The sequence below is a fragment of the Aulonocara sp. 'chitande type north' Nkhata Bay genome, linkage group LG13, assembly GCF_057382095.1.
Source record: "Aulonocara sp. 'chitande type north' Nkhata Bay isolate Kocher_YH1m ecotype deep benthic linkage group LG13, A_spYH_male_GT1.1, whole genome shotgun sequence".
NCBI lineage: Eukaryota > Metazoa > Chordata > Actinopteri > Cichliformes > Cichlidae > Aulonocara > Aulonocara sp. 'chitande type north' Nkhata Bay.
The window spans coordinates 20,614,245-20,640,332 of record NC_141356.1 but is presented as its reverse complement, the minus strand read 5'-3'; the positions used below and the strand labels follow the sequence as shown (position 1 = coordinate 20,640,332).

The 26,088-nt window shown below is 40.6% G+C and overlaps 1 protein-coding gene across 2 annotated transcripts in view; it reads right to left on the bottom strand.

Moving 5' to 3' along the window:
* Positions 1 to 2,018: 2,018 nt before the first annotated feature.
* pcnx2 (pecanex 2) overlaps positions 2,019 to 26,088 on the bottom strand; it is a 41,492-nt gene continuing 17,422 nt past the window's right edge. For both annotated transcript variants that reach the window (XM_086259117.1, XM_086259116.1), the window contains exons 19-40: positions 25,190 to 25,299; positions 24,722 to 24,830; positions 24,176 to 24,268; positions 23,917 to 24,067; positions 22,694 to 22,835; positions 20,760 to 20,937; positions 20,055 to 20,163; positions 19,839 to 19,968; positions 18,490 to 18,548; positions 18,144 to 18,359; positions 17,812 to 18,065; positions 15,641 to 15,874; positions 15,160 to 15,263; positions 13,266 to 13,410; positions 12,922 to 13,152; positions 11,036 to 11,193; positions 10,807 to 10,923; positions 7,609 to 7,781; positions 4,997 to 5,163; positions 4,825 to 4,899; positions 4,491 to 4,667; positions 2,019 to 2,418 (exon numbers count right to left, since the gene is read on the bottom strand). In XM_086259117.1, the coding sequence (XP_086115243.1) occupies positions 2,245 to 2,418; positions 4,491 to 4,667; positions 4,825 to 4,899; positions 4,997 to 5,163; positions 7,609 to 7,781; positions 10,807 to 10,923; positions 11,036 to 11,193; positions 12,922 to 13,152; positions 13,266 to 13,410; positions 15,160 to 15,263; positions 15,641 to 15,874; positions 17,812 to 18,065; positions 18,144 to 18,359; positions 18,490 to 18,548; positions 19,839 to 19,968; positions 20,055 to 20,163; positions 20,760 to 20,937; positions 22,694 to 22,835; positions 23,917 to 24,067; positions 24,176 to 24,268; positions 24,722 to 24,830; positions 25,190 to 25,299 (3,306 nt within the window). In that variant the 3' untranslated portion in view covers positions 2,019 to 2,244. The remainder of the gene's footprint in view (positions 2,419 to 4,490; positions 4,668 to 4,824; positions 4,900 to 4,996; positions 5,164 to 7,608; positions 7,782 to 10,806; positions 10,924 to 11,035; positions 11,194 to 12,921; positions 13,153 to 13,265; positions 13,411 to 15,159; positions 15,264 to 15,640; positions 15,875 to 17,811; positions 18,066 to 18,143; positions 18,360 to 18,489; positions 18,549 to 19,838; positions 19,969 to 20,054; positions 20,164 to 20,759; positions 20,938 to 22,693; positions 22,836 to 23,916; positions 24,068 to 24,175; positions 24,269 to 24,721; positions 24,831 to 25,189; positions 25,300 to 26,088) is intronic.

The following is a 26,088-nucleotide window of genomic DNA, read 5'->3' as shown; positions in this document are numbered from 1 at the left end:
GAAGATTGGATAAACGTTCCCTGGTCTGTGCCTTGATTTCTGCTGTGACATTTGGATGGTAGGATCAGGGTACATGATGAAGTGAGCGGCAAGTCGATGCATTTTTATTGTAATTTCCCTTTTATTAATTATGGCAGCAGGGTGTGGTTTCCCGACTCAGCTGTAGGAGGGAGAGAGGTGGGGCATTTACGGGGTGGCAAGGACTAAATTCAGTCTCTTATTTCATCAATTTATCATTTTAATCCAGAGTTAAATATCTTAAGTAACTATCAAGCAGGTGTACAGCCAATTGTGTGTAGGGATTCATGGATGAACTCCCTTTTGTAGATTTTTAAGCCTGTTCCTTCATCTTTATACCTGAAGCTGGCCAGTTTTCACTTGTCTGGTACAACAATACAAATAGTTTTCCAGGATCAATCAGGAAAAAAGGAACCATTTTAAAATCCAGACTGCAATCTGTCCACATAGGAAATTGTGCAAAAGTTTTAGGCCACCACTTATTTCTTTATATTTTTCTGGGGAAATGGGTGAAGCGGTTTGTTGAAACATGCAACGTATATGGAAATGCACGATATAAGGCAAAAACACAGTTTGTGCAATCCTAATGAGTTTGAAAGTCTATAATGGGTTTGACTACTTTTATTGTTTAACATAGCGTGAACTCTCTCAGGTCATCTGTCTCGTAATTTCTTCAAGTGGTCTTCAGGAATAGTTCTTAAGGCCTCTTGAAGAACATTCAAAGCTTTTCTTTGGATGTTGGCTACCTTTTGTTACATCCTCTGTAAAAATTATTGCAAATTGCTTCAATAATGTTGAGGTCTGGGTTCTGAGGAGACCAATCTATGACTGATATTGTTCCACTGTGTTTTTTCTGTCCAGGTATGATTTTAAGCCAGATGAATCAGCTAAAAGGCCAGATTCACCTCTCAGATCCTCTGCCTAGTCTTTGCTAGATTTCTTGTATTTTGCTTAAGGACACTGCTTTCAGATACTGGTCATTTTCTTGCATTTTTTTTTCTTTTTAGGTCCGATACTTCTTCTTTTATCCCCCACTTGGACAGCTTCCTCAATTTCTTTCAAGGACACGCTGCACACCCTGCAGAGGCTTTTCAGCTAATAGCTCTTAGTCAATCACCTTGTTGGTTCAAAAGTACCAAATTATGTCCATAAAATTGACCATAATTAAAAAAAATGTATTCAACAAAAGAAATGGGAACAAATTACATGCTTTTGCAGTGGTTGCTGGTAACAAAGTGGCTACACAGAAATTAAAATTAGTTCTTTGCTAAGATGTCACTGATTCAGCTCTTGAAGTAGATTACTTTTTTGTGCTTGAATGACTCATAGATCAGTATTAGGTGGTGCAGCAAAAAAAAAACCCAAAAAAAACATTCATCTGAAAATGATCAGGTAAAAGAACAGAACTGAAAAACAGTGAAAAAGCAGCCAATGACCAAAGAAAGACCTCCAGAAAGCTTGGAGAACCTGCTGGTCAGCACTTTTACATGGTGCTGTACATTTTAAAACCTTAATAAATAAAAATGGCCAAATAAGTCTTTTATTCAGATTTAAGGGCTGTTTAATCCTATGTTGTGTTATGTTTCTTTGCAGGCTACTCTTAACTTACAAACCAACCATTCAGCTGAGAACTGGAAAGTCCTTTTCAGGTTTCAAATCCATACCTCGCTCAAAACGAGGCATACATTATTTTTTAAATGGATTACGCATGAAGTCAAATAGTGTTTAACAGAGTTTTCGGGGAGATCATCTGACTAAAGGCCAAAAGGCTAGTAATCACATGTTGGACTCAGACATAATGTAGTTGCTTTTTTGAAACAATTCATGATCATTTAAAGTAAAATGTTTAAACAACCTAATACACGGGGGAGTTTTGGCATCTCTGAGTAAGACTATATAATTAACCTGTGGCATTTTGATAAACTATACTTCCAAAAATAAATATTTCCTTCTGACACCCAGATTTAAATGAGACCTGTTAACCACAGAAAGAGGCCACGTCGTTTAAAAATGTCTTTATTTTTATCCTCTGCATCAAAGACTGTGTTTTCAGACTTTACATTCAGACAACAGGGTGAGACCACATGCTGAGGACAGAGGAGGCAGGTTTGTGTGCATGGGTGCTCTCTCATACAATCTTCTTTATTTATGTGTGTATAACTCTTCATACAGTCCTGTCTGTATGTGGGCATGAGTATGGGCACTGTCACAGATGTGTTTTCTCTCTCAGACAGTCTTTTGATCAGTTGGGTCTGGAACTGTTGAGGCAGATGTTGAATCCTCCTGGGTCTTGTCTAATCCCTGGCTGCAGCCCTGCTCGCTTAACTGTGTGTCGTCTTTCACCGTGACTGCAGCGTTGGAATTGCTCGCGTCTATACTCTCATATGGCTCTGATGTCCACTGAGGAAGAAAGGAAGAGAGAGGAGGCCGGTTTCAGGCACAGGAGAGCATTCGCTGTTTGTATAAAGCAACTAGCATGTTCGAACACAACAAGAATATCAGACGGCAACTCTGATCGTACCACTCAAAAGTGTCAAATGATGCATGAGAGTAAAAATCTGATTTTCACTTTGTTTTTTTCCTCTATTTTAATTCTTGACTTCACAATTTGGGCTCCAGGAGTACAAAACAACCGAAATGAGTCTCACTTCTTCAACTTTTTTCAAAACTTCAAACAGTAAAAATATGGGACTCTCTCCACTGGAAAAAAAAAAAAACCCACACAAACATTTTTTGCCATGCACAAAATTTGGGGTTATGTTAAAATTTAGACTTAATAACTTAAATTTAAGATTCTTTTCTCTGAAGTTTCAGTTGGCAAGTCTAAATTTGGAGATAATAACCTGAAATGTTGACTTCTGAATCTTAAAGCAATTGTTTTTCCAGCTGCTGAAACAGGCTTCCACAGATTGATCGGTAGGTTTAGAGCAGCCTGAAGCCTGAACATTTGGCTCACAGAGACTCCTTGTAAATCCACTGACATCCTTATTTGAAACCCTGGTTATCTTTAATATGAGCATCCACCTGAATAACAGTGAATACATGGCAGAAAATAAGGAAAAGCAGAATACGGGACTGTGAATAAATATACGCCGCCCCCCTTCCTGATGCATTAGTTTTGTGCATATTTTCACACTGTTGTTTCAGACCATCAAACTAATTTTACTATTAGACAAAGTCATACAAAATGCAATTTTTAAATAATGATTTCATTATCAATCAACCATTTTTAAAAATTACCCCCTTGAGTGGAAGCTGAGTTCCATTTCACTAGCAACACCCAGGCCTGATTACTGCCAGACCTGCTGAATTTTTAACAAATCACTTAAATAGAACGTGTCTGACAAAGTGATGTAGATTAAAAAGTCTCAAAAAGTAACAAATCATGCCACGATCTAAAGAAACTCAACTATAGATGAGAAACAAAGTCATTGACATCTATAAATCTGAAAAGCTTAGAATAGCATTTCTAAGGCTTTGGGACTTCAGCAAACCACAGAACCATTTTCCACAAATGGTGAAAACATGGAACAATGGTGAACATTCCCAGGAGTGGCCGGCCTACCATAATTATTCTATATTCTATTCTAGAAGTTCACAAAAAAACTCAGACCAACATCTAAAGAACTCCAGGCCTCACTTACTACAGTTAAGGTCAGTGTTTGTGATTCAACAAAAAAGCAAGAGACTGGCCTTGGAAAACGTCCAAGGACAAAACCACAGCTGACCAAAAAGGCTCATCTCACATTTGCCCTAAAACATCCTTAAAAAGAGAAACTATTCTGTGGACAGACGCGACAAAAAATGTAGTTTTTTGGAAGGTTTGAGTCCCATTACGTCTGGAATAAAACCAACAACATTTTATAAAATTAACATGATACCAACAGTCAAACATGGTGACAGTTCTGTGAGGGTATGGGGCTGCTTCAGGACTGGGACTATTTACTGTGATTGATACAACCATGAATTTTGCTCAGGTTGTCCTTGAATCTCAAATATATTTGGATTATGCAGCAGCAAGTTCACCTCTGAATGGCTCAAAAAATCAATTACTTTTTCACACAGGGCCAGGTAGGGTTTTCTTTCCCTTTACTATATGAAATCATCATTCAAAAACTGCATGTCGTATTTACTCTGATTTTTCTTTGTCTAATATTAAAATTGTAAATCCAATTGAATCTTCTCAAACAATAAAAATGAGCTGTGCTTTTAGACAGACACTGGATGTGAGAGAAATATCAGTCTCTTATCTATTGGCAAAAACTGCAAACAAGCTCCTCAAGATGTTGAACTTTTCCCTTAGTATTTAAAACCTCTACAAAAGCAAGACAAGCAAGTCAAACTAGGAAAAAGTGTGCACTTGTTTTTCTGTATATGTGTACATCTAACTGCTGCCTACCTAGTCTAATCTGTGTTGTGGAAACAGTCTTAAGTGGGTGCAGAATTCAGACAGTGCTCTTTTCCCCACCCACCTGTGTGGCTCTGCTGCTGGACCTATGTGAGGGCCCGATGGCAATGTTGACACTGGAGGATGACTGTGTATCGGTGGTGTTGCCCCCTTCAGCAGCGGACAACCCGGAGATAACCAGGCCGCTGGAGAAGCTACGCTTCCCAAACAGCAAGCTGAGTGTGGATGAAGATGAGGAGACCTGGCACCACAAGGAACGGAGATATTGCAGTTCTGTTATAATGTCATACAGTAAACACTAAGGTGATTTATAGGAACATCAAGAATCTCAGTTTTCAGATCTTCCATCTGTCGGCCATGTGTTTAGGCATGCTGCATTAGGAGTGTACAGTTCCTACCTGACTGGAGCGCTGCTGATGCTGCGCTGCCTGAAGCTGCGCGCTGATGCCACCTGCTCCTGAGAGACGAGGGACCTGGAGACAGACAAAAATCCTCTTTACACTCTTAGTAAGGGAGCACAAAAGCAGCTGCAACCGAGAAAAGTAAGCTTTTTACAATGTGTGCGTATACCTGGGAGAATATAGAAGCTATGGAGGTGTTAAAGGACAGCTGACTGTTAGACAGACGCTGGACAATCCCGTTATTGGAGCCCGAGTCCAGGATTGGGCCAGACTGGCTGCTGACAGGGGGGCGCTGACTCTGGGGCTGCACTGATCGACTGCGGTACTCTCTCCTGGCTGTAGAATTAAAAACGTGAACATTTGTAATGAAACGCAAGATTTAATAACCTAATGTACAATTTAAAAAGCACGTTATATTTGACTTCAGGATTTTAGTTTAGCTATGTGGCTCTCTGTGGTCTCTTAAAAAATAAAAACACTGGTACATCTACGTATTTGGACACCACCATAAAAAAAACAACAAGATGTTAAATGAAGACTTTCATTTTTCATTTTAAAAGAGTTTAGCAAAAGCATTGCAGTGATGTGGTGATCAAAGTTGTTATAATGTTAACATAAGTAAATTGGGTAAATAACTTTCAGAGTTGAACTAAAACCATCTAAAACTATAGCCAGTGAAAATTTCAACGCAAACACATGTTTTGGGTTGTTGGAAGACAAAGCGATGACACAGAGCAGTTTTGCTGCTCACTGGTTGAGATTTTGTTCCAAAGAAAATTGTCTTTTTTCACGATTCCTTCCAGGTTGGTGAGAGTCCCAGCTCCAGATGCACTGAAGCATCTCTACAGCATAATACTCCCACCATGTTTCACTGTGGGGATGTTATTTGTTGGATTGTACGCCTCTTCCTTCCAAACATGTTTTCCAAACATGAGCAGCATCTCTGTGGCCAAAGACCTCTAGTTTTGTCTCATCTGACCAAAGGGCGCACTTCTAAAATGCTTGATCTTTGTCCAGGTTGTTCTTAGTGTACTTCAGTATGACTTGAAGGCTTCTCTTCTGAAGAAATCAAGATTTTCTTGCACCGAGTACATACCTGTGCAGGTCTCCATCGAGACTACAATTCCCAGCCGGTCTAAGTCATTTACTAATGTCTTGGCAGTTGTTCTGGCGTCTTTACACACATCTCTCAGTAGTTTTATTTCCAGAGAATTTAAAATCTTTTGCCTCCTATCTCTGCCAGGCTTGTTCTGTACTGTGTGGCTCTCTTTGTGTTTCTTGATGATACTTTTCAATCCTCTTCTTTACACTTGGAAAAAAGTGACAACTTTGTATATCCATCTCCTGCTTTGTGAGTATCGAAAATTATTTTTCTCAAGTTGAAACTGATTTCCTTTGTATATGGCACTATGACACTTTCTCAAGTGACAGCTCAAACCCTTACTGAAGTTTTTTTTTTTATACTGTGTGTAAATTGTGCTTTAGAGTTCAAAAGTTGACCTTATTTTTACCTCATAAGTAAGCAGCCTGGTCATTAGTTACATGCGAAAAACTGAGTTAATCCCATGCTTGTAGAAACACCTTCTGCTGCATGAGTGACTTTATCGGTTTCTCACATAATTGTGGAACAGTTTTGTCCCACTCTTCTTTACAACATTGCCTCGGGTTATTGAGGTTTCCAGAGATTCATTTTTGTCCCACACAGTTGGGTTGTAGTCTGGACTTTGTCCCATTTTCCTTAATTCTTTTCTTTTTCGGGCATTCTGTTGGAGTTTTGCTGCTGTGCTTAGGATCGTTGTTTTGTGGAAAAACCTAATTTCTTTCAAGTCATAGCTATTGGATAAAAAGCCTCATATTTGATTCCAGAGTACTTTGACACACAAAAGAATTCATAATGGACTCAAAAACCGCAAGGTTCCCAGGCGCTGTGGCTACAAAACACACCAAAATCATTACCTCTTCGCCACCGTGGTTAACAGTTGTTATGAGGTGTACGTTCTAATATGCTGTGTTTAGTTTTTGCAAAACATGGTGGTTTCGATTATGACCAAACATCTCCACTTTGTCCTTGTCTCTCTACAGGACATTGTTCTGGAAGTCTTGTGGTTTGTTCAGATGCAACTTTGCAAACTTAAGCTGTGCTGCCAGTCTTTTTCTAATCATACTGTCATTAACCTTAACATTTAACATGGTAAGTGGAGCCTGTAGAGTCTGAGATGTTCACTCGTCATTCACTCCTCGAAGATCGTGGCGTTGTGTTAACACACACCTGAAGGCTCCAGACCATCAAACTGCCAAAACATCTGCTTTCATAGAGGCAGCCACACTTGTTGATGATCAATTAATGAAATGCATTTGATTAACAGCACCTGGATCTACTCAGTACGACCTTAACGCTACTGGAAGCAGTGCAAGTGTACTTAGTTTTTCATGTGATTGCACAGAGTAGTCTTTCCTGCAGTGGGAAAACCTCTCCCAGTGAAAATTTAGTCTGATTGTATAGAACTATAGGAAAATGACCCTATTGCGTAATTCATCTTTGATGCTAGTAAACACTTTTCTGATAGGTTTATATTCCCTTTGCTTGTTTCAAATATAATATAAAACTACATATTATTTTATAAAGCAGGGTCAGAGGGTAGGCAATGTGACAGACTATCATTTAGGGTGGGGCTTAGATTTGAAAAGTTACATAGCTTGACTTTGGTTCGTGTGATTAAAAACAAACAAAACCCAAGCATTATTAGGTTTACATCGAGATTGTAGTAGAAGAATTTGTACCAGCGTTGCGGTGTCTGTGGCTGTGTGCCGTCCTGGCTCTGTGCTGGCTCAGGCTGTTGGATGTGACAGAGGATGGGCGGTTGTGGCTCAACGATGACGACCCACCGGCACCGCAGTCCACATCCTCCATATTCATGCCGCTGTTACAGCTGGTCAGGTTGTCCTTACGCACCCTGCAGAACACAAGCACACAGCTCTGATTTATTTATTCATGTCCACATCAGTGCAAGGGATGCACACAGGCAAGGGGGACGTTCAAAAATTTACAGAGCCTTAACTATCAGCACTGCTTAAACCACACACACACACACACACACACACACACACACACACTCAGAGATGTTACGTAACTGTGCTAACATATGTGGTGGTGGTGGTGTTCCTCGTAAATTAGTTAAATGTGTTCTGGCTGGGGAGGCTTGATCCATCTCCTTATCTCCTTTTCTACTTAGTCGAATTAAGACAACACCTTTCAGTCAAGGCGGATGAAACAGGCTTAACAAACTAATCTAATCTGAAAGCAAAACGCTGCCCCAAGAAGCTTAAGGGCGAACTGCGCAGTTACAAAGACACACACCATTAGCTGACCTGCAGAGGTTAATGCAGCGCCTGTACAATAAGCTCTACCGAAGGTATTGTGTAAATGATGGAGAGAGAAACAAAAGGCAGGATGAAACTGGGGCTGAAGGAAGAGAGAGCCAAGAGAAGGAGGTTTCTGCATAGCAAAGCAGAGAGTTAAAGCTTTCAGCTTCCCGCTTACTCTGTAATCCAGCTGTCTATTTCTCTCAAACATGCACTCGCACTGTCCCTGTACATGTATTTAAAACTACATCAAGTTGGCAGAGAAGCCTCTTCGCAGCACTGACTACCTCCAAGTCAATATCTGTAAATCCACAGAGCAGGCAAGGCTCCCACTAAGCAGGCAGCCAGAGCATTACACTGCAGTTTGCATCTTATCCAGAGTGATTTATACTAAATGCAACCAGCTGAATAAGAGCATTAGGAAGCTGGCATAAACTGCTTTATCCCAACTTTTTCCTCTTTTGTCCCGGAGACATAAGGCCTTCTGTAACAGCTCAGAAATATATATAGATATATATCAGATTTCTGATATGTAATCCAATCCAATCCAATCCAATCCAATTTTATTTATAAAGCACTTTAAAATACCCAGCACAGGAACAAAGTGCTGTACAGAAAATAAGTTAAAACAATAGAATAACAAAAAACAGCAAATTAAATAAATAAAACACATAAGACATAAAATTAAAACAGCCCTATGTTAAAGCAAAAACAAGATAAAACAGCATCGAATCACCTAAAAACAACTAAAATAAAAATAAAAAACCAACATCTCACGTGGTGTCAAAGGCCAAGGTAAAGAGGTGGGTTTTCAAGAGTGACTTAAAAACAGATAAAGAAGTGGCCTGTCTAATCTCTAAAGGAAGCTCGTTCCACCGTTTGGGAGCTGCTACAGCAAAAGCACGATCTCCTCTAAGTTTACGCCCAGTCCTGGGTATCTTCAGGAGCAGCTGATCAGCTGACCTGAGAGAGCGGGTGGGTGTATAAGGCTGTAGCAGCTCAGAGAGATAAGATGGAGCTAGGCCATGGAGAGCTTTAAAAGTAAATAAAAGAATTTTAAAATGAATCCTAAAAGAAATGGGCAGCCAGTGAAGTGAAGCTAAAACAGGGGACATGTGCTCAAACTTTCGAGTGCCAGTTAAAAGACGAGCTGCGGCATTTTGCACCCTCTGTAGATGACTAATATATAATGCACTGACCCCTATATAAAGTGCATTACAGTAATCCAGCCGAGTGCTAACAAAGGCGTGGATCACTGTCTCAAAGTGCTGCCGTGAAAGAATTGGCTTTATTTTTGCCAGCTGCCTGAGGTGAAAGAAGCTAGATTTTACCACGGCCTTAATTTGATTATCAAACTTTAGATCACAGTCCACTTTGACCCCCAGGTTTGTGACAGTTGGCTTAACATACTGTGCCAGGGAATCTACATACACATTGGGGGTCTCAGTGGGGCTGCCAAAAACCATCACCTCTGTCTTTTTATCATTGAATTTTAAAAAGTTAACAGACATCCAAGCCTTAATGTCATCGAGACACTGAAGTAATGGCTGTGTAAGGTATCTGCCTTTTTTCTTTAGAGGGACATAGATCTGACAGTCATCAGCATAAAAGTGGAAAGCAATGCCGTGCTTTCTCAGTACAGAACCAAGAGGAAGCAGATATAAAGAGAAGAGGAGGGGGCCTAGAACTGAGCCCTGTGGGACACCACACAAGAGGGGAACACACGGTGTGTGACTTACAAAATGCTATTAAGTAGATGATGCATTTTAGAAATCGCCTGGAGAAAAACAGAGAATATATACTTATTAGGAGTAACCACAATACTTTTGTACTCATCTCTGTTCTTATTCACCTCTTTGAAAGGCAGGCAGCTTCTGTGGCAAACTAAAGGGTTATCAAGGCAAATAAAAATACAGTCTTTGAAAACACAGAATAAGGAGACGATTTCAAACAACGAGTAAGTAAACAGTGCATCAAAACAATGGTCAAACTAAAGCAAAAGACAAAATGATGGTAAAAAGAGCTGCTGAGACTTAGAGGCATTTGTCAGTGAATTTCAATGCATACTATATCAAGAGGAAAATCCATAACATCTGCAACTGATGCACATGAAGCAATTGCACCGTCACAAACTGCAACTGTCCACTGGGCATGTGATGGGCCACACTGACCATGCACCGTGTGCCGGAAAACTACTACAACTTACTTTCTGCGGTCTTTGCAGCAGATAATTAGCTAGTCCAGAGATTCAAATCTTCTCTCCTGAAATGATTTTGTCCCAGTTTCAGAGATGAAATCAACTAGATGATTAGAAGAAATATGAAAGTTTTTGTCCTCCAAATATTCCAAATAAAGAGTGTGTTATTCAAGACTCCTCAGAGGCTCATGTTCAACCAGACTGAACCCATGACCTTCAACTTACAGCATCATCTTCTTACCCATCAGAGAGAACTAAATAAAGTCTGTTTTCTGTTTATCTTTAGCATGTGAAAAAAAACAACTAATTTTGAAGCACAGTCACAGGAAGAGATTTGGAAAAGGCTGAGCCTGGAAGGCAAGGATGAAAAAAGAATAACAAACTGCACTTTCTACTTAAGTGGGACAAAATGTACTGACCGCAGCCATTTAGAGCAGAGCCAGGAACGAATGGCATCCAGGCTTAAAGCCCCTCCTCCAATGCCGCGTAGTGTACCGTGTGTTCCTGCGTATGAAGTTGTCAGAGGTGACACGTACCTAAAAAACACAAAAAGAAAGAAAGTTAAACAGAGAAAACGTCTATGTGAGTGGGCTAAATACTTCTATTGAAGCAAATTAAGATTTTTCTGTGTAATAATTTGGCACGCACATGGGGTAGCCGAGTGGCTGGTCACAAGAAGAGTTGACCATGTTCCTCAGTGCTTGCTTTGAGTTTTGGATGCTGCCTCGCTCCGGGTTTCGGTTCCTTAAAAATATCAACTCCTGCTGCTGTCCTGCCCAGAGGCCTCGCACACACTCCTTATTGATCTGAAGAGGTACGGAAAAAATAGAAACAATCATACAGGAGTACAAAGTCCAAACACGAGAGAAGATCCAGAGAACATCTTGTTTGTTTTATACAAAAAGCAATGTGTGAATATGACAATGCTGTGGCCTTATAATTAGCATGTTTTAAGGTGCTTGTGTGAGGATTTTGTAACATTTGGGCAGCCTTGGGCCTTAGGGTCATGGGAATGAACTGTTCCTTTGTAATCATCATCTTATTTTAAGTGGTGTAAACTTTCAAATTGACCTATTATACTGATTTCTAACTCCATGTCAACCAGCCTCTGGAATAATTCTGGATATGTGACCACTCTTCTTGGCAGAATTTGTAGACTTCATTTACATTGGTTAGTTTCTTGGCACAGGACCTTCTTTGAAGTGTAGTCCACAATTTTTTAATACGGTTGAGGGCAGGGCTGTGGGAAGATTAATGTTAGCTTGTTTTATCAGTTCCAAAATGAGTTTTGATTTGCATTTGGGATATTTGTCCTGTTGGGACAACAAATTGTGTCCAAGTTTCAGTCATCCAGCTGTTGACATGAGATGATATAAAAATTGCAACAAAACAGCCCTAGACCGTGATGCTACCACCACCATGCTTGGCAGCTGGTACAGTGTTCTTGGGTTTGAAAGCTTCCCCTTTACTCCTCCAAACGTATCCCTTGTCGTTGTGGCCAAATAGCAGAATTTCTCTCTAACCATAAAACATTTTGTCAGAACATATTTGGCTTGTCCATGTGGACAGCTGTAAATTTCAGTTAATCATGAAGGTGCTGATTTTGGAGCAGGAGTTGGTCGGTGCCCTCAATTTACATGCAGTTTAGTGACAAGTTTGAGCCTCGGTGGTTCTTAGGATTTGCCTGAAATTCACGTTTTCTCTCATCTGAGGGTGACAGATTGGGTCTTCTTCAAGATCTTGGTAAAATAGTGATACCTGTACTTGTACAGTCTTGGAATCTGGAGACCTTCCCAACTTGTGTAAATCTACAATTCTCCTTCTTCACTGAGTTCCTTGGACTTCCCATTTTTTCTGAGTATTGGTCAATCCAGTGAGTGTTGTTGAACAAATCCTTTTTATGCTGGCAAAGAGAAACTAAGATATGTAGTCAACCATGATCACCAACGTGAAGTTAATAAGCTTTGGCCTAGTCGAGTTAAACGACGCTGAAGAACTTTTAACGCCACTGATTAAAATATTTAACTGAGTGTTTGCATATATTTGAGCCTTTATATATACTTTTGACCCTGTGTGGATTAGAGAAAATCCAAAATAAATTCATACTTCCAAATCTTGTTTTTTTTTAAGTCATTAAAGAAGTATGCTGTACAATCATTCCACCCTGGAAAAAAACAGCTCAAAGAAATCATTAAAAGCCCAGAAATACCATGAGATGATGAGTGTATGTTATCCAGATGTGCGCATTTTCAAAAGTCTGTTTGACATCCTGAAGGGAAAGCAGCAACTCCAGAATCAAAAGGAGTTTGAACAGAAGAAATTCAAATTTGCGTGATTTATTTACACTAAGATTAAAAAGCAAAAAAAGCCACGATTATGTTCTATCATACATTTGGAAAAGTGATAGTGTTGGTTTGTTTATTGTCAAACCTTTGAGACCAACCTTCTCCTCATAGGTAGGCAGGATGCTGTCACACTGTGCACACAGCATTTAGCTGTTTAGTCATTCAGCCAGAAAATTAAACGTATTTTACCTTGATGACCTTGAAGCTGAGGTGGCGTTTGTACAGCATGATGATCTTGTACTCGTCCGTGCCATCATCAATCATGTGTCTCAGAGTGAGCAGCGTGTCACGGCTTGACAGCACAGCCTTACGCCAAGCGGGATCGCTCTCGTGGCAGATTACGAGGTTGCTGCGGTAGTTTGTGATGGCTTCGTACAGGATAGACGCCTCCTCGGTCTCTTCCAGACAGGTAAAGTGATCCTGCAAAAGCAGGAAGGTCATCATGAAGTGTTGAAGGAAATGTTTTCTCTATAAGGTGTATTTCCAGTACAGTTTGAGACTAAAGGTTGAAAAGCTACATGCTCTCGCTTTACCTGATGCAATTTGAGGCTCATTCTGACTGCAGGAGCCACCACCTTCTGGAGGAGGTCGAGATCAGTGAAAACCCACTCATCCTTAGTGGCGATGCGGAAGTCGCCTTTAAACAGGGTGTTGAAACCGTACAGAAATGATTCAAGACTTTAAAGAGGAAGGGAGGGATTTGAGGGGGGGGGATAAAGGAAACACAAAGATAGAGAAATAAAGGATGGATTATAATAACATATTTTAGATTAGATTACAAGACATAATAACACTGCAGAGTCAGAGGTATGTTTGAATGACGGGGATGTTTAAAGATTTATCCACTGGCTCCCCCTTCTGGCGTTTCTGTTTAGCACCGGGTAATATGTACAACATGAGACAGACGTTCCAATAATTTGTGCATGTAATCTCAAATGCAACAGAAACATTTTTACTGTGTTTTAAGATCAATTTACCATAAGCATTTAATTTCATTGGTTTCCATTCATTTTATTTTAATGGAACAAGTTTATCTACTGCCAAAGTGCACAAAGGAGAGGAAGCAGACTGAAGAGGTCGACACTCTAACAACACACAGGGTTTTAAATTTAGATTCAGATTCAGATAACTTTATCAGTCCCGAAAGGGCAACTTGTTTGCAACTTACCCACAAAACCTACATATATGGTCAAACACACAATCTATAGTATATACACATTGTCAAGGTAGAGATCAGCAAAGAATGAGGTCAAAGCAAAACAGATTCTTAAAGAATAAATAAATGTATTAAAAATAAATAAATAGACAAAGAAGAACAAATGCCTAAAAATGAACAGTCACGGAAAAAACTCATCTAAATGATCCCTGCAAGTAATCTAATAGCTGAGGGAATGAATGATTTCACCTCCTAAGACCCGAACTCTTTCATGGCATGCATTTTATATTTTTCTTTGCTATTTGGGTTGATTAGGACCTGATGAATGTGAAAGCAAAGAATTACCAGATTGTTTTTTTACCTAATTTTTGTTTTTGAGAAAAATGAGATCCACATATGAGGACATTTGTTTCAAATTTTGATAGAACAGTGGCAGTATAATGTCCTCGTAAGTGGATATCAGGCCCTTGTAGAGAAAAATTAAGTATTGTGGTCTAGACATCCCAAAATGTGATGTCCACATATGTGGACACCAGGTCCTAGGAGGTTAAAGTATTTGTTAACAATTACCACAACATCACTGTTGACGGTGCTTTTCCAGTGTCCTAAAACACCCTTCAGCTAAAGAAATGACACATAGTAGCAAATAAACCAACTAAAAATTCATAATATTCCCATAGAAAAGTCACACCTGAATAGATTTTAAACACAGTCAAACATTTCTACATGTTTACAACTGAAGCACATTAAGCAGTTGTAACCGTCTTACTGTTACATGACGGCACCTCTGCCTTTCTTGTGTAACTTCAGCTAATGGAGGCACAAATAAACACTTTGCTCACACCGAGTTCTATGAAAGACTAATGGGCTACCAAATATTTGCTCAAAGTGATGAGCATAAGCCTATGCTGTATAAAGACCTTAATAATATTTCCACACAGCTCACTTCACAGAGGGATTTGCAGGCCAGCCAAACCAGTCACGCACTCTAATATTTCACTGGACTGCCTTCAGCTTTGATAGCCTATAACTGTCACAGCATTTATTTCTGACCACAGTTGGATTTATTTATTTATTTAGTCAAATTCTTTCATTGATGATGGGAGAGTCAGACTGCTGCATGAAGTCTTCTCTGCCAGCTGAAACATATTGATTAATGCAGTAATTATGCAACAGAGGGCTTTTATGTGTTCGCTTTGTTAAATCCAGGTGGTGACCATTTTTGTGGCCAGGCAGTGTATGTGTGCTGTTTTTGAGTCAGACAGGCTTACCTGTTGGACATGTTGTGTGACGCAGTGCCAAGGGATCTCCTCCCCAGGACGGAGAGAGCATAAGACAGAGTGACCAGAGGAGAGTCTTCATCGCTGTCCACAGGCTGGATATAAGCACAAACACACGGATGAAGGCAATGGCATATGGGCCAGAGATAAAAGTAAGTACAGATTCAAGCATTATGAGTGCTATATGGCAATTTGCAGCAGTTTATTTTCACTGTGCAACTCTTGCTTTCTTTCTTACTCATGTCAGATTTCTAAACAAGTAAAAGCAGAATGACAATAAACAAAATTCCTTAAAGGAGACGTAAAACATTACTGTTTCCAGCTTCTCAAATCTGAAATATATTCTAGTTTTTCTTCTTCTTTCAGCATTTTAAGCATTTGGGCTTGTGACTATAACCACATTAAGTTGCAGCAGAGTGTAAACTGAAACTCGCAAGACGATGTTTAATAGAACAGTGTTAAAGGGACGTACCGTCTCCATTTTCCCAGCACAGTGCTGGATCCACTCCAGGTAAACGTTGCAGAAGCTGGCACGCGTCACCCCCTGCAGGCAATGCACATAGTCCTCATCGATCTTCACGCTAAAGACCTGAGGGTCGCGCTCAATGTGGTGCCACTTGGTGTAGGACTGCAGCGCCTCCTGAATGGTGGCATCCTTGAGCCATGTAGACAGTTTGGGAGAGTGGACCAAGTAGTAGATGATACTCTGAAAAGGAGATTGAGAAAGAATGGGTCAGTAAGTAAAAACTTAATACTCACTCAAAAGGAAGACGTGCTCTTGTACGTACTGCATTGCTTAGGATGTCTAGAGTCCTTATTGCCATGCTGCTATTTGTAATGGTGATTAATGCATAAGATGCTAATTAATTTGTCATTTAAACTGCTTAACCTTTGTGCAGGCAACTCTTTAAGAGCCTTTTGAGACGAGCTGAATGTTCAATTTTCAGCCTGCCTCTGAAGTGAGGCTGACTGAATGCATCAGGGGTGAATGCATTATTAAACCGTGCAGGGTTCCCTTTAATAGCAGAGATTCATTTGAATTTATTTGACATGACAAAATCTGATCTTAAGTGGAAAGCAAATTCCCACGTAAGAACAGTGACTGCAGGTTTCTCTGGGGTCAGTCACATGTTGCTGTCAGCGAGCAGAGCCTTTTTGTCCATCATCAGTGTCTAACCTCACAAATATGCTTCTGGAAGAAGCATATTTGTGGGCCTGATCTCTGATAACAACGAGACGGCCTACCTGAAGGAGATTAGGAATCTGGAGAACTGGTGCCAGAGGAACAACCTCCTTCTAAACGTCAGTAAGACAAAGGAGCTGATAGTGGACTTCAGCACTAAGCAGGAGAGGAACTACCAGACCCCCGTCATCAACGAGTGCCCAGTGGAGAGAGTGGACAGCTTCAAATACCTCGGAGTTCACATCACGCAGGACCTGTCATGGTCCTGTCACATCAACACCGTGGTGAAAAAGGCCCGACAGCGTCTCTACCACCTCAGACGCTTGAGAGACTTCCAACTGCCCTCCAAGGTGCTCAGGAACTTTTACTCGTGCACCATAGAGAGCATCCTGGCGGGAAACATCTTAACCTGGTTCGGGAACAGCACCATGCAGGACAGACGAGCTCTACAGAGGGTTGTGCGGTCAGCTGAGCGCACCATCCGCTCCGAGCTCCCTGACCTGCACTCAATCTACAGCAGGCGGTGCTGGACCAAGGCCAGGAAGATCGTGAAGGACCTCAGCCATCCCAACAACAGACTGTTCTCTCTGTTGAGGTCAGGAAAGCGATTCCGCTCCCTGAAGACCAACACAGAGAGACTGAGGAGGAGCTTCTTCCCGCAGGCGATACGGTCTCTCAATCACACCACCACACAGTACTGACCCACACATACAGTTCTTACACACACACTGGACTTTCTGGACTTTGGTTTTGCACAACACTGGTCACTATATTCTTCATTTCCGGTTAATACTTGTACAGCTGCTGTTATTGTGTATATATTTATTTATATTTAGATTTCTTCATACATTCTTATATAGTTCTATATTGTGTATTGTGTATTTTGTTGTACAGTTATTTTATTTTCAACTTTAATTTATATATTTATCTTTATCTTATTCTTCCCAGTTAAATTTACCCTTCATTCTAATTTGTGTTGTACAGTTATTTCATTTTTAACCTTAATTTATATTTTATTCCTTCCTAGTTAAATTTACCCTTTTTAATTTTTCATATTTATTTCCTTTCTTATTCATAGCCTTTTCCTTTTTTTGTTTTCTTTAGGTCACGAGCAGTTGTCCAAGCATTTCACTACATATCGTACTGTGTATGACTGTGTACGTGACAAATAAAATTTGAATTTGAATTTGAATTTGAAGAATGTTCAAAAATTCCCATAAACACACTCCGAAATCTTGTGGAAAGCCTTCTCAGAAGAGTTGAAGCTGTTTCAGCTGCAAAGAGCGGGCCAACACCATATTAAACCCTTTGGATTAAGAACAGGATGTCATTCAAGTTCGTGTGCGTGTGAATGCAAGCGAGCAAACACTTTTTTAGCAATATAGTTTGAAATGTTTTGATGCCCTGTAAACGCACATACTCTGTGAATCTGGAAGCTTCAGGTTGGAGTGTAAATGTACCTTCAGGTAGTAGGTGATGAGCAGCTTTCGAAGATCGTACACTTGCAGCATGGTGGCAGCATTGTTCTCACTGATGCTGTAACCCTCCAGCAGGTACTTGGTGGCCATCACTTCCCAAGCCAGCCAGCGCAGGTTGAAAGCAGCGTTGCATGACAGCATGTGAGGCAAGTGGCCCGGCTCACAGCAGCAGCATGCGTCATCTTCCTCCACGCCCTCTGTGATGGCCTCCACCTCGCGCTGCTGACAGTACGTCCCTGGGATAGAGACATGGAGTCATAAGTAAAGCAATAAGATACCTTTGCCATGGACGCGATGGGATGGCTGTACTTTACCTCTGAACTCTAAACCCCTCAGCTGGAAGGTGACCAAACCATTGCCAATCTCTATGAGGTGGACTAGGGCGTTGAGGTAGTCAGAAGCCAGGATGAAACAGTCCCCAGCGCTATAGTTGCCCCATCGGCCCAGCATGAGGTCACCACAAAGCGAATGCTGCAGTGATCGAGTCAGGTACTCATAAAAGATGGAGTTTAGGTTGTTATCGTCGCAACCTGCAAAAGAAGAGCCAGAAAAACAGATCAAATGTGCTTGCTGCCTTATCTGATACTAAAATACAAGATGCTCTTTGTGTTGGGGGAATGAAAGAAATTAAACTGATTTGATAGTCCAGTTAAAGCTCACCTGTCTCCTTGTCCACCTGGGACACCAGCCTGCTGTTGGAGTTATCAATACGTTTTGTGCTGCAAGGAACACACAAAGAAGCATATCTGTGCAACACTGACCAAATGTTTTTCCCGTATGTGCTTATACATCAGGTTAAAAGCTGATAAAATATATCATGCAATCCCGTATGAAGTGTCTCACTATAAAACTACTGTATGCTTTTATTTCACTTTATTCCTGCTCTGCTGTGACTGTTCTGCTATACTTTCTGTGTCATGTTGCATTGCTGCTCATCTGAGCTTCACTGTGACAACTTGAGCAAACACTTCCTATTTCAACTGACTCCAGCTGAGGTGATGCTGTCAGTGATTTCAAGGTTTCAGGTCTAACACTGACAGTGTCACCTAAATATAGTCGTGGGGTAAGCTTGCACATGAAAGCTCTGGGAGTATTTCTGGCGTGCTCTCAGGGTGCTGAATGCGTGCAGTCTCTCACATCAATAAGTAAGAGGGAACAAAGACACTTTATTGTGTAAGCAGCTAAGTGTGAGACAGAAGGGGAGCTCAGTTCAAAAGACAAAGATTGATTGCTTCTTCAGTAAATAAAAAAACAGATGTGCAAATTACAAACTGGAGAAGGAAGTCACGACTCAGTATTTATCCTACCACGTAAGCCCATTTAACCACGTAAAAGCCTAATCAAAGACAACTTCTACATGAGCTATAGGGCCTGGACACCTTGTAGTCACTGAGTTGATCATGTGCTCCTCTATATATCAAAGTATTGTGGAGTCAAATGTGAGGCCATGTGCTGTAGCGTTCCAAAGTGAAATGCTGTGGGGGCACTTTAACAGAGTGGGCCAAAATTCCTCCACAGCAACGTGAAAGACTGACAAAGTCATACAGAAAATACCTCAAGTTATTGCTGCTAAAGGTGGTACTATAAGCTACTGAACCCTGAGGTACAATAAGCTTTTCAAAAAAATTGCATAGACATGTGAAAAATTGTTTTTTCACAACTGCAAATCATTTTTTTAACACAGCTGGGTATTGTAGTTTTTAATTAAAATGACTCTAACTGATGAGGACTATTTTTAGCCACATTTGCAGCTGGACTGTGCAATTCAAACGTGTAAAAAAAGGACCATGCAACAGAATACAAGTCTACCTCATTAGTTTGTTTTAATTAGAAACGACAGCTCTGCAGCACAGAGGGAAAAAAGGCTATTTTAGTAAAAGCTAAACATATTATTTATTTTCATGAGCTACACTAATAATGACCTGTTCTTTAATTTTCAAGAATTCCTTAATCTGGACCATTTGAGAGACTGACGGCACATTCACTTAATTTCCTCATCAGGCCCTTACTTGTAGTTTCTCTCCCAGAACTTAATGGGCCTCGGATAAGAGGAAATGAAGATGGCACTGCCCAGGAAGGGGGCGAGTGGAGTGTAGAAAACTGTGGTGAGCAGAGTCTGGAGCAGCAGCATGGCTGAGTCTAGACGCACACACACGCCAGTCAAGGAAAGAAAAAACAGGCACTGATACACTTTCACACACTTGCAGGTCTTAGAGAAAGGATACGAGGCACAGCAAATGGCTGAGCAAAGGCATGAAAAGCGCTGCCCCAGGCGATCTGCCAGGGAGCGATGTAAACCAGGATGAAATGGAGTTTCAGCAGCAGCTCGCGCATCTGGACAGAAAGGGAAGCACACAGTCAATCCTCTGAGAGCCGCACAGTAGCGACAGCCTTATTTAACTGCCTAGCTTCATATACGCTCTAATTATTCTGCAAGGTTCACGACAGGCACATATTAACAGAACACAAAAGGGAAGTCTGTTGAAGGTTTCATATTTCAGTCACACTTTCTTTGGTTTCTGTCAATGGCTGCACATAAAAACACACAAAAACACACCTTTCAATCGCAAATAAAAACATGTTTTTGTTGCTCTCAATCAGCTTGAAGTTACTATTTTTATTATATTTTTGAGAATCACTTTCAAAAGGTTTGTCAGCAGATTTAATTTTGATTATTGTATTTTCTCAGACTTTACCAGAGCATGACTAGCACTCTCTGTTATGAGTAACTACCCTTTGCAAAATTGATGAGTAAATTAGCAGTTAGCATTCAAGTCTCAGCTGTTGTGTATAACAGTTTCTTTGTGACCTTGTTTCTGCTTATCACAAATGTGTGCTTATTTCTATACCCACTAAGTATTGTATACGTGTAAGATAACCTCCTGCATTCTCTCATGTGGTCCTCCAGAAATCATCGGTGGCTCTTTTACCTTGTGGAACACAATGGACATGATGAAGAAGTCCAGCAGGAAGCTCTCAGAGGCACGTGGACAATCGAAGTGAAAGAAAATGAGTGTAAAGAGCAGAGTGAGAAACTGGAAGCTGGGGTTGCAGAAGGATGAGCGCAGGAGTTTCAGTCCAGCGACTGTCGTCAGGAGAACATCACAGCTGAAGAAAGCACAAACAAGGGCACAAAAAAACGATTAAATCCCCCTCCTTAATGGGCTCTGTACTATCTTTTCATTATCTAAGTGGATAAGCAGTCGCACCAAGCTGACTGTAAATTTTACCAGTTAACCCAGGACGTCACATAAAAGGATTGATGTTGGCAGAATCTGATCAATCAAAGATCTACCGTATAAATAAAGTAAATGCTGAACCTTGGCCATCTTTGCTCCAAGGATAGGGTTAACCCTTTGTATACTCCTTCGTCAAGTGTCAAGATGCAAGAGCATCTTCTTAAAAATGTTTGCTTTTACCTTCAGTGAGATATTGTGTGGCGATGGCTATCGTTTACGAACACTATTTAAGGCTGTGATGAAGTGTGAAGATAAATAACTTCTGTAGGTCTCATAGTGGACATCATGTTCAAAGAGTGCCGTGGTCCTTAGTAACTCTTAAAACCACAGAAAGCAGAAGCTCCATCATCAGTGCTTGTAGTCAAGGACTGGGTGGTGTTGGTGTGATGCTGTTGTTCCATGATGAGTGTGTCTCAGAAAAATGTGATGCTTGAAAACAGAATGGAGGAAACCTGATCAATGCATTTCAGCATGTTGACCCGGATGAAGGGCACAGGCCAAAATGCTGTTCTTTATACAAGTGACGCTGGAGACGTGACTTCTTTAGGCATTTGTTTTTCTCTATGCACCTTGGAATTAGGTGAAGTTAAGCTAGAAGCTTCCATTCTGTTCACAAGCCAAAATGGTGAATGTGTAAGTTAACAGAGTTTTCACTGTTACAGCTATATCGTTAAGATGTTGTTTTGACCTTGTCCTTTCAATTTGGACTGTAAATTAATTCTCATACAGCAATAAAATTCCTATAAAACTGTTTGCAGCCAACAGGGGAAAAAAATCAAGTTCCATCTAAGAATCTAGATTTATAATTGCAGCTCATCACGGAAACATAAAGGCATCAGACACTAAAACTTTAGACCCGCCTACTATCCCGAGGGGTCTCCCACAAAAGTTGATGTGATTTTTCAGAGAATTAATTGGTCAGTAGGAGGTTAGGTTCGGAGCATAAGTTACCATGGCAATATACCATGGTCAGTAAGAAGTGAACCACCACCTTTGTAGTCCAGCAAACCCAGGGTTAACCCTGAAGTTACCTGGTTAAGATGAAATCTTAACCTTCCCAGTGCATACTTCTGGATCCGGTCTATAATTGTAATAAAAACACATTCGGCACATCCACTGAATAAACCAACTACTACTACTGCGAGTATCATCACATTTTGTAGAGTCACAATTGAGAATTATTAGATTAGCTTCAATAACATCAGTGTCAGTCATTCATTGTTTTATGGCTGCTACTTGGTCTCCTATCTGCAATTTTAATTAGGTGGAATTGTCAAACAAATATTATTTGTTGCCATTTTTCAAATTCCACTGGACTTTTAATAAGCAAAAGGAAAATTATTATTATATTATATTATTATATTATTATTATATTTGAAAAATCTGCAGCCGACTGTCTGCCTGTTCTGCAAAGCCATGTTTTGAACCGGTCACAATAATACACATGCATTCAGTGACTCCTAAAAGCTGTGCTCTTTTCTAAACAGCAACTTGGTGAATGCCTGCGTGTGACCTCTGTAAACTGTAGCTACAAAAACATAGGTTACACTAGAAAATAATGATAATTAAAATCCAGAATGTGGAATCTTAAATGTGATGCTGTATGTTTTCTGTGGTCCACTTACTGGATTCCCAGCTTCTTGCGGTGACTGAGAGCAAAGCCATCATTAGTGAGCGCGCTCAGCACAATGGCGGGGTACACCACGTATTTCTCAAAGCACAGCAGTCCCACGTACAGGCGCTCAAACCACATAAGCACCGCGTCCTCTGCAACACATGACAAAATTGAAAAACCCATGAACGGAGCAGAAATCACAAGATTCCAGAGCACAGTTAGCGGGGACACATTTTAAGTTTAGAGTCTGACCCGCTGGTGGCGCTACAGCAAAATCCATCCACCCCGGCTCATTTCACAAAAACATAACGGCAAAGCAATACAGCAGTTATGTAGATGTTTCAGTGTGGGCTAACCAACAGACACAGCCATACTTTAGGTTTCACCACCATCGTGAAAAATCAGCGTGACTGTGTATAAGCAGGCAGGGTGTAGCAGTGCAGACCATTTCATTTATTCCCTCCATAAATTCAATTCAATTAATTCATATAGTGCCAAATCATAACAACAGTTGCCTCAAGGAGCCATCATTTAAAACCCATGTATAGCAAACGATATGACATAGTACTGGATCTGTTATTTCTCTTGTAAACACAAACTACTGACTGAAAATAAAGAATAAAAAACACGAAACAATACCAAAAAGCTACCTTTGTCTGCTTTCTTATTCAGCAGAGGTCATCACAGCGAGTAGCTCCATGTTTGATATGGCAGAGTTTTTTACACCCGTCTCAAAAATATTCTAAAAAGTGTCATCTGCTTTTGATTTTTAAACAAAGTTTCTTTTTTTTCCTTTCCTTTTGGCCTGCTCAAGCCATGCCTGGACTTGCACCACCTTACTTATCTGAGCTAATTGTGTATAGACCAGCAGGCCCTCTTCACTCTCCCAATGCTGATATACTTCCCTAAAGTGCTCTTATCTCCAGAGTGGCTTCCCATTACATGATTCTTTTTGAAGAGACTGAAAACCTGCCTTTATTTAATTCATTACAAGCCTTTACTCTTGGGCCCATCAGATTTCCACTTAGCTAATGTTTTTTAATGTGGTTGTGATATTATTTTAGCGGTATATTTATCCCATGTACTTGCATTAATTAGGTAGCGGGACCATGCTGCACACAGTGATTGTGCACTTTTATAACCGAGTGACTGATTGCTGTTACGCTAACTGTATGGTTTTGCTATTTGCACGCACATACTTCATTATTAACTACATGCAGTAGGGAAACTGACCTCTGGGTTCAAACTGGTAGTACTCCTTGGTCTTGAGGACTGGGTGGGAGATCCACAACCAAGGGTGATGCTTCCTGAGCTGGGGGATCAGGTAGTGGGTTACAAACCCCACAGTCCCCGCCAGAGCATACAGCACTATGGTCACAAAGGGCTGCACACATGGGTATATAATAAAAGAGACATAAGATGAAATTATTGTGCCAGAAGTAAAGATCAAATGTAGAAGGCAGTGTAAAAAGCAGAAAACAAGTTGAGCCACCTTGAGAGACAGAAACACGGTACTCGCGGTGATGGCGAAGGTTAGGATGTAGGCAACGGAGCACACAATGATGTCCGACAGCAGAATTTCTTTCTGCAGAGCACAAAAGTAAGGGACAGCTGCAGTCATTCATAATCCACATGAAAACGCATATCCAGCTCATTTAGGTGTGCGATTATTCCTGACTATCTGCGCTGAGCCGCCAGTTTTTGGAGATCAAAGGCACAGGAGCACGGGAAGAGTTAAGCTTTAGAATCTCCATTAATGCTGTAAAAGGCGACGGGAGGTTTGCGTTCTCTGATGCATAATTCCCTTTAATCACACATAGTGATTGCCAGCAAACACTGATTCATCATCTCACCTTTATGCAGTTTATGCCTGCTCACGCTGTATAAATTCAGAGATGCACAGAGATAATGAGGATTGATTTTCTGATAATTATTATCCCAGATTAACCTGAGCTAACAGGGACAGGCCTGTAATCCTGGGGCTGATAATAACCTGAACCTCACCATCTTCCACTAATATGAAGATAAATATTGTTACCATGGAATTCTGCAGTTTCTCAGGTAGAGGATCTTTGATGTTTGTATCATCCTCTTCCTCTTCGTCACTCTCCACAAGCGCAGGCATTATCTTTGACTTGATTAGAGATCTGAGAATAAGTATTTTACACATTTAGATTAGTAATGACCGATGATAATAGGCAGCTAATAATAACAGAATTTATTTATGAAGCTTTTTAACAGCTTCAAATAAAACTTCTGAAGAATACAAATAAAGTGAGTCAGTGACAGTTTTTTAAATAGTATAAGTAGTATCAGCATGTTTCATCGGAGTTATCAACCATCTGCTTCCAGTTCCTTGTGTCAATGATTTCAGCTTTTTCAGCTTTTTTTAAATAAAGAACAAGAGGCTGCTCGCAAGCAAACACACACCCACGCACACACACACACACACACACACACACACACACACACACACACACACACACACACATCGCGTGATACTTACAGAAGTACAGAAGGGTCACTGCTTTGTCGGCTGAGGTGATAGGAAAGCACCACTAAAAGGCCACAAAAACCAGAGAACAGGGCTGGGGTGTGCTGCTCATCCCATGGTTCCTATAAACACCAACAAACACACACACACAGCAATGTGAATTGTGAGTGTGTGTGACATGTGCTTGACTAGCAACACCTGTGTGTCACAGTCTTGGGTCATGCAACCCAGTGTTTTGAGTTTCACTGTATTTTGTTATTCATTTATGTTCTAGCTTAGCTTATCCAGTTATTTCTATTTTGCCTAGATTGCTGTTATAGTTCATTGTTTTGTAGATTCCCCTTGTGTTTTCACTCTGTGTTTTGGTCTCACTTACCATTCATATTGTCATGTCTGTCTCATCTTTTTTCCTGTTTTATTTTGAAAGAGTCTGGTGTTCTTTGTTCATTGTATTTAGTTTCACCTCCCCTGTCCCGTCATCAGGTTCATGTGTGTCAGCTGTGTCCTCGTGTGTCTCCACTTCTCATGATCACCTCGTGTGTGTATTTAAGTCCTCGTTCATTGTCGCGTCGTCTGTGTATCTAGTCAGCGTCTAGTTTATTTCTGCGTCTGTGCTTTCTGCTTTGTTTGCCACCTTTAATCCAGCAAAAATAAAGGCTCGCTTTTCGTTTCAAGTTCAGTGCTGTCTCCTCCACTGTGTTTGCACCTGGGTCCTCACACTTCCACACACAGTCTGCCCTCCCTTGCAGACCGTGACACTTTGTTTAACTGAAGATTATTTAAAAAATTCCTGTACCTGTACTACATGCTTCCCTCTACTCCTTTAACCATTTAGGTGAACACAGCATTAGTTCAACAGGAAAGGAAAAAAGTACGAAAGAAGAAGATAAGTAATGTTACATCCTCTAAGT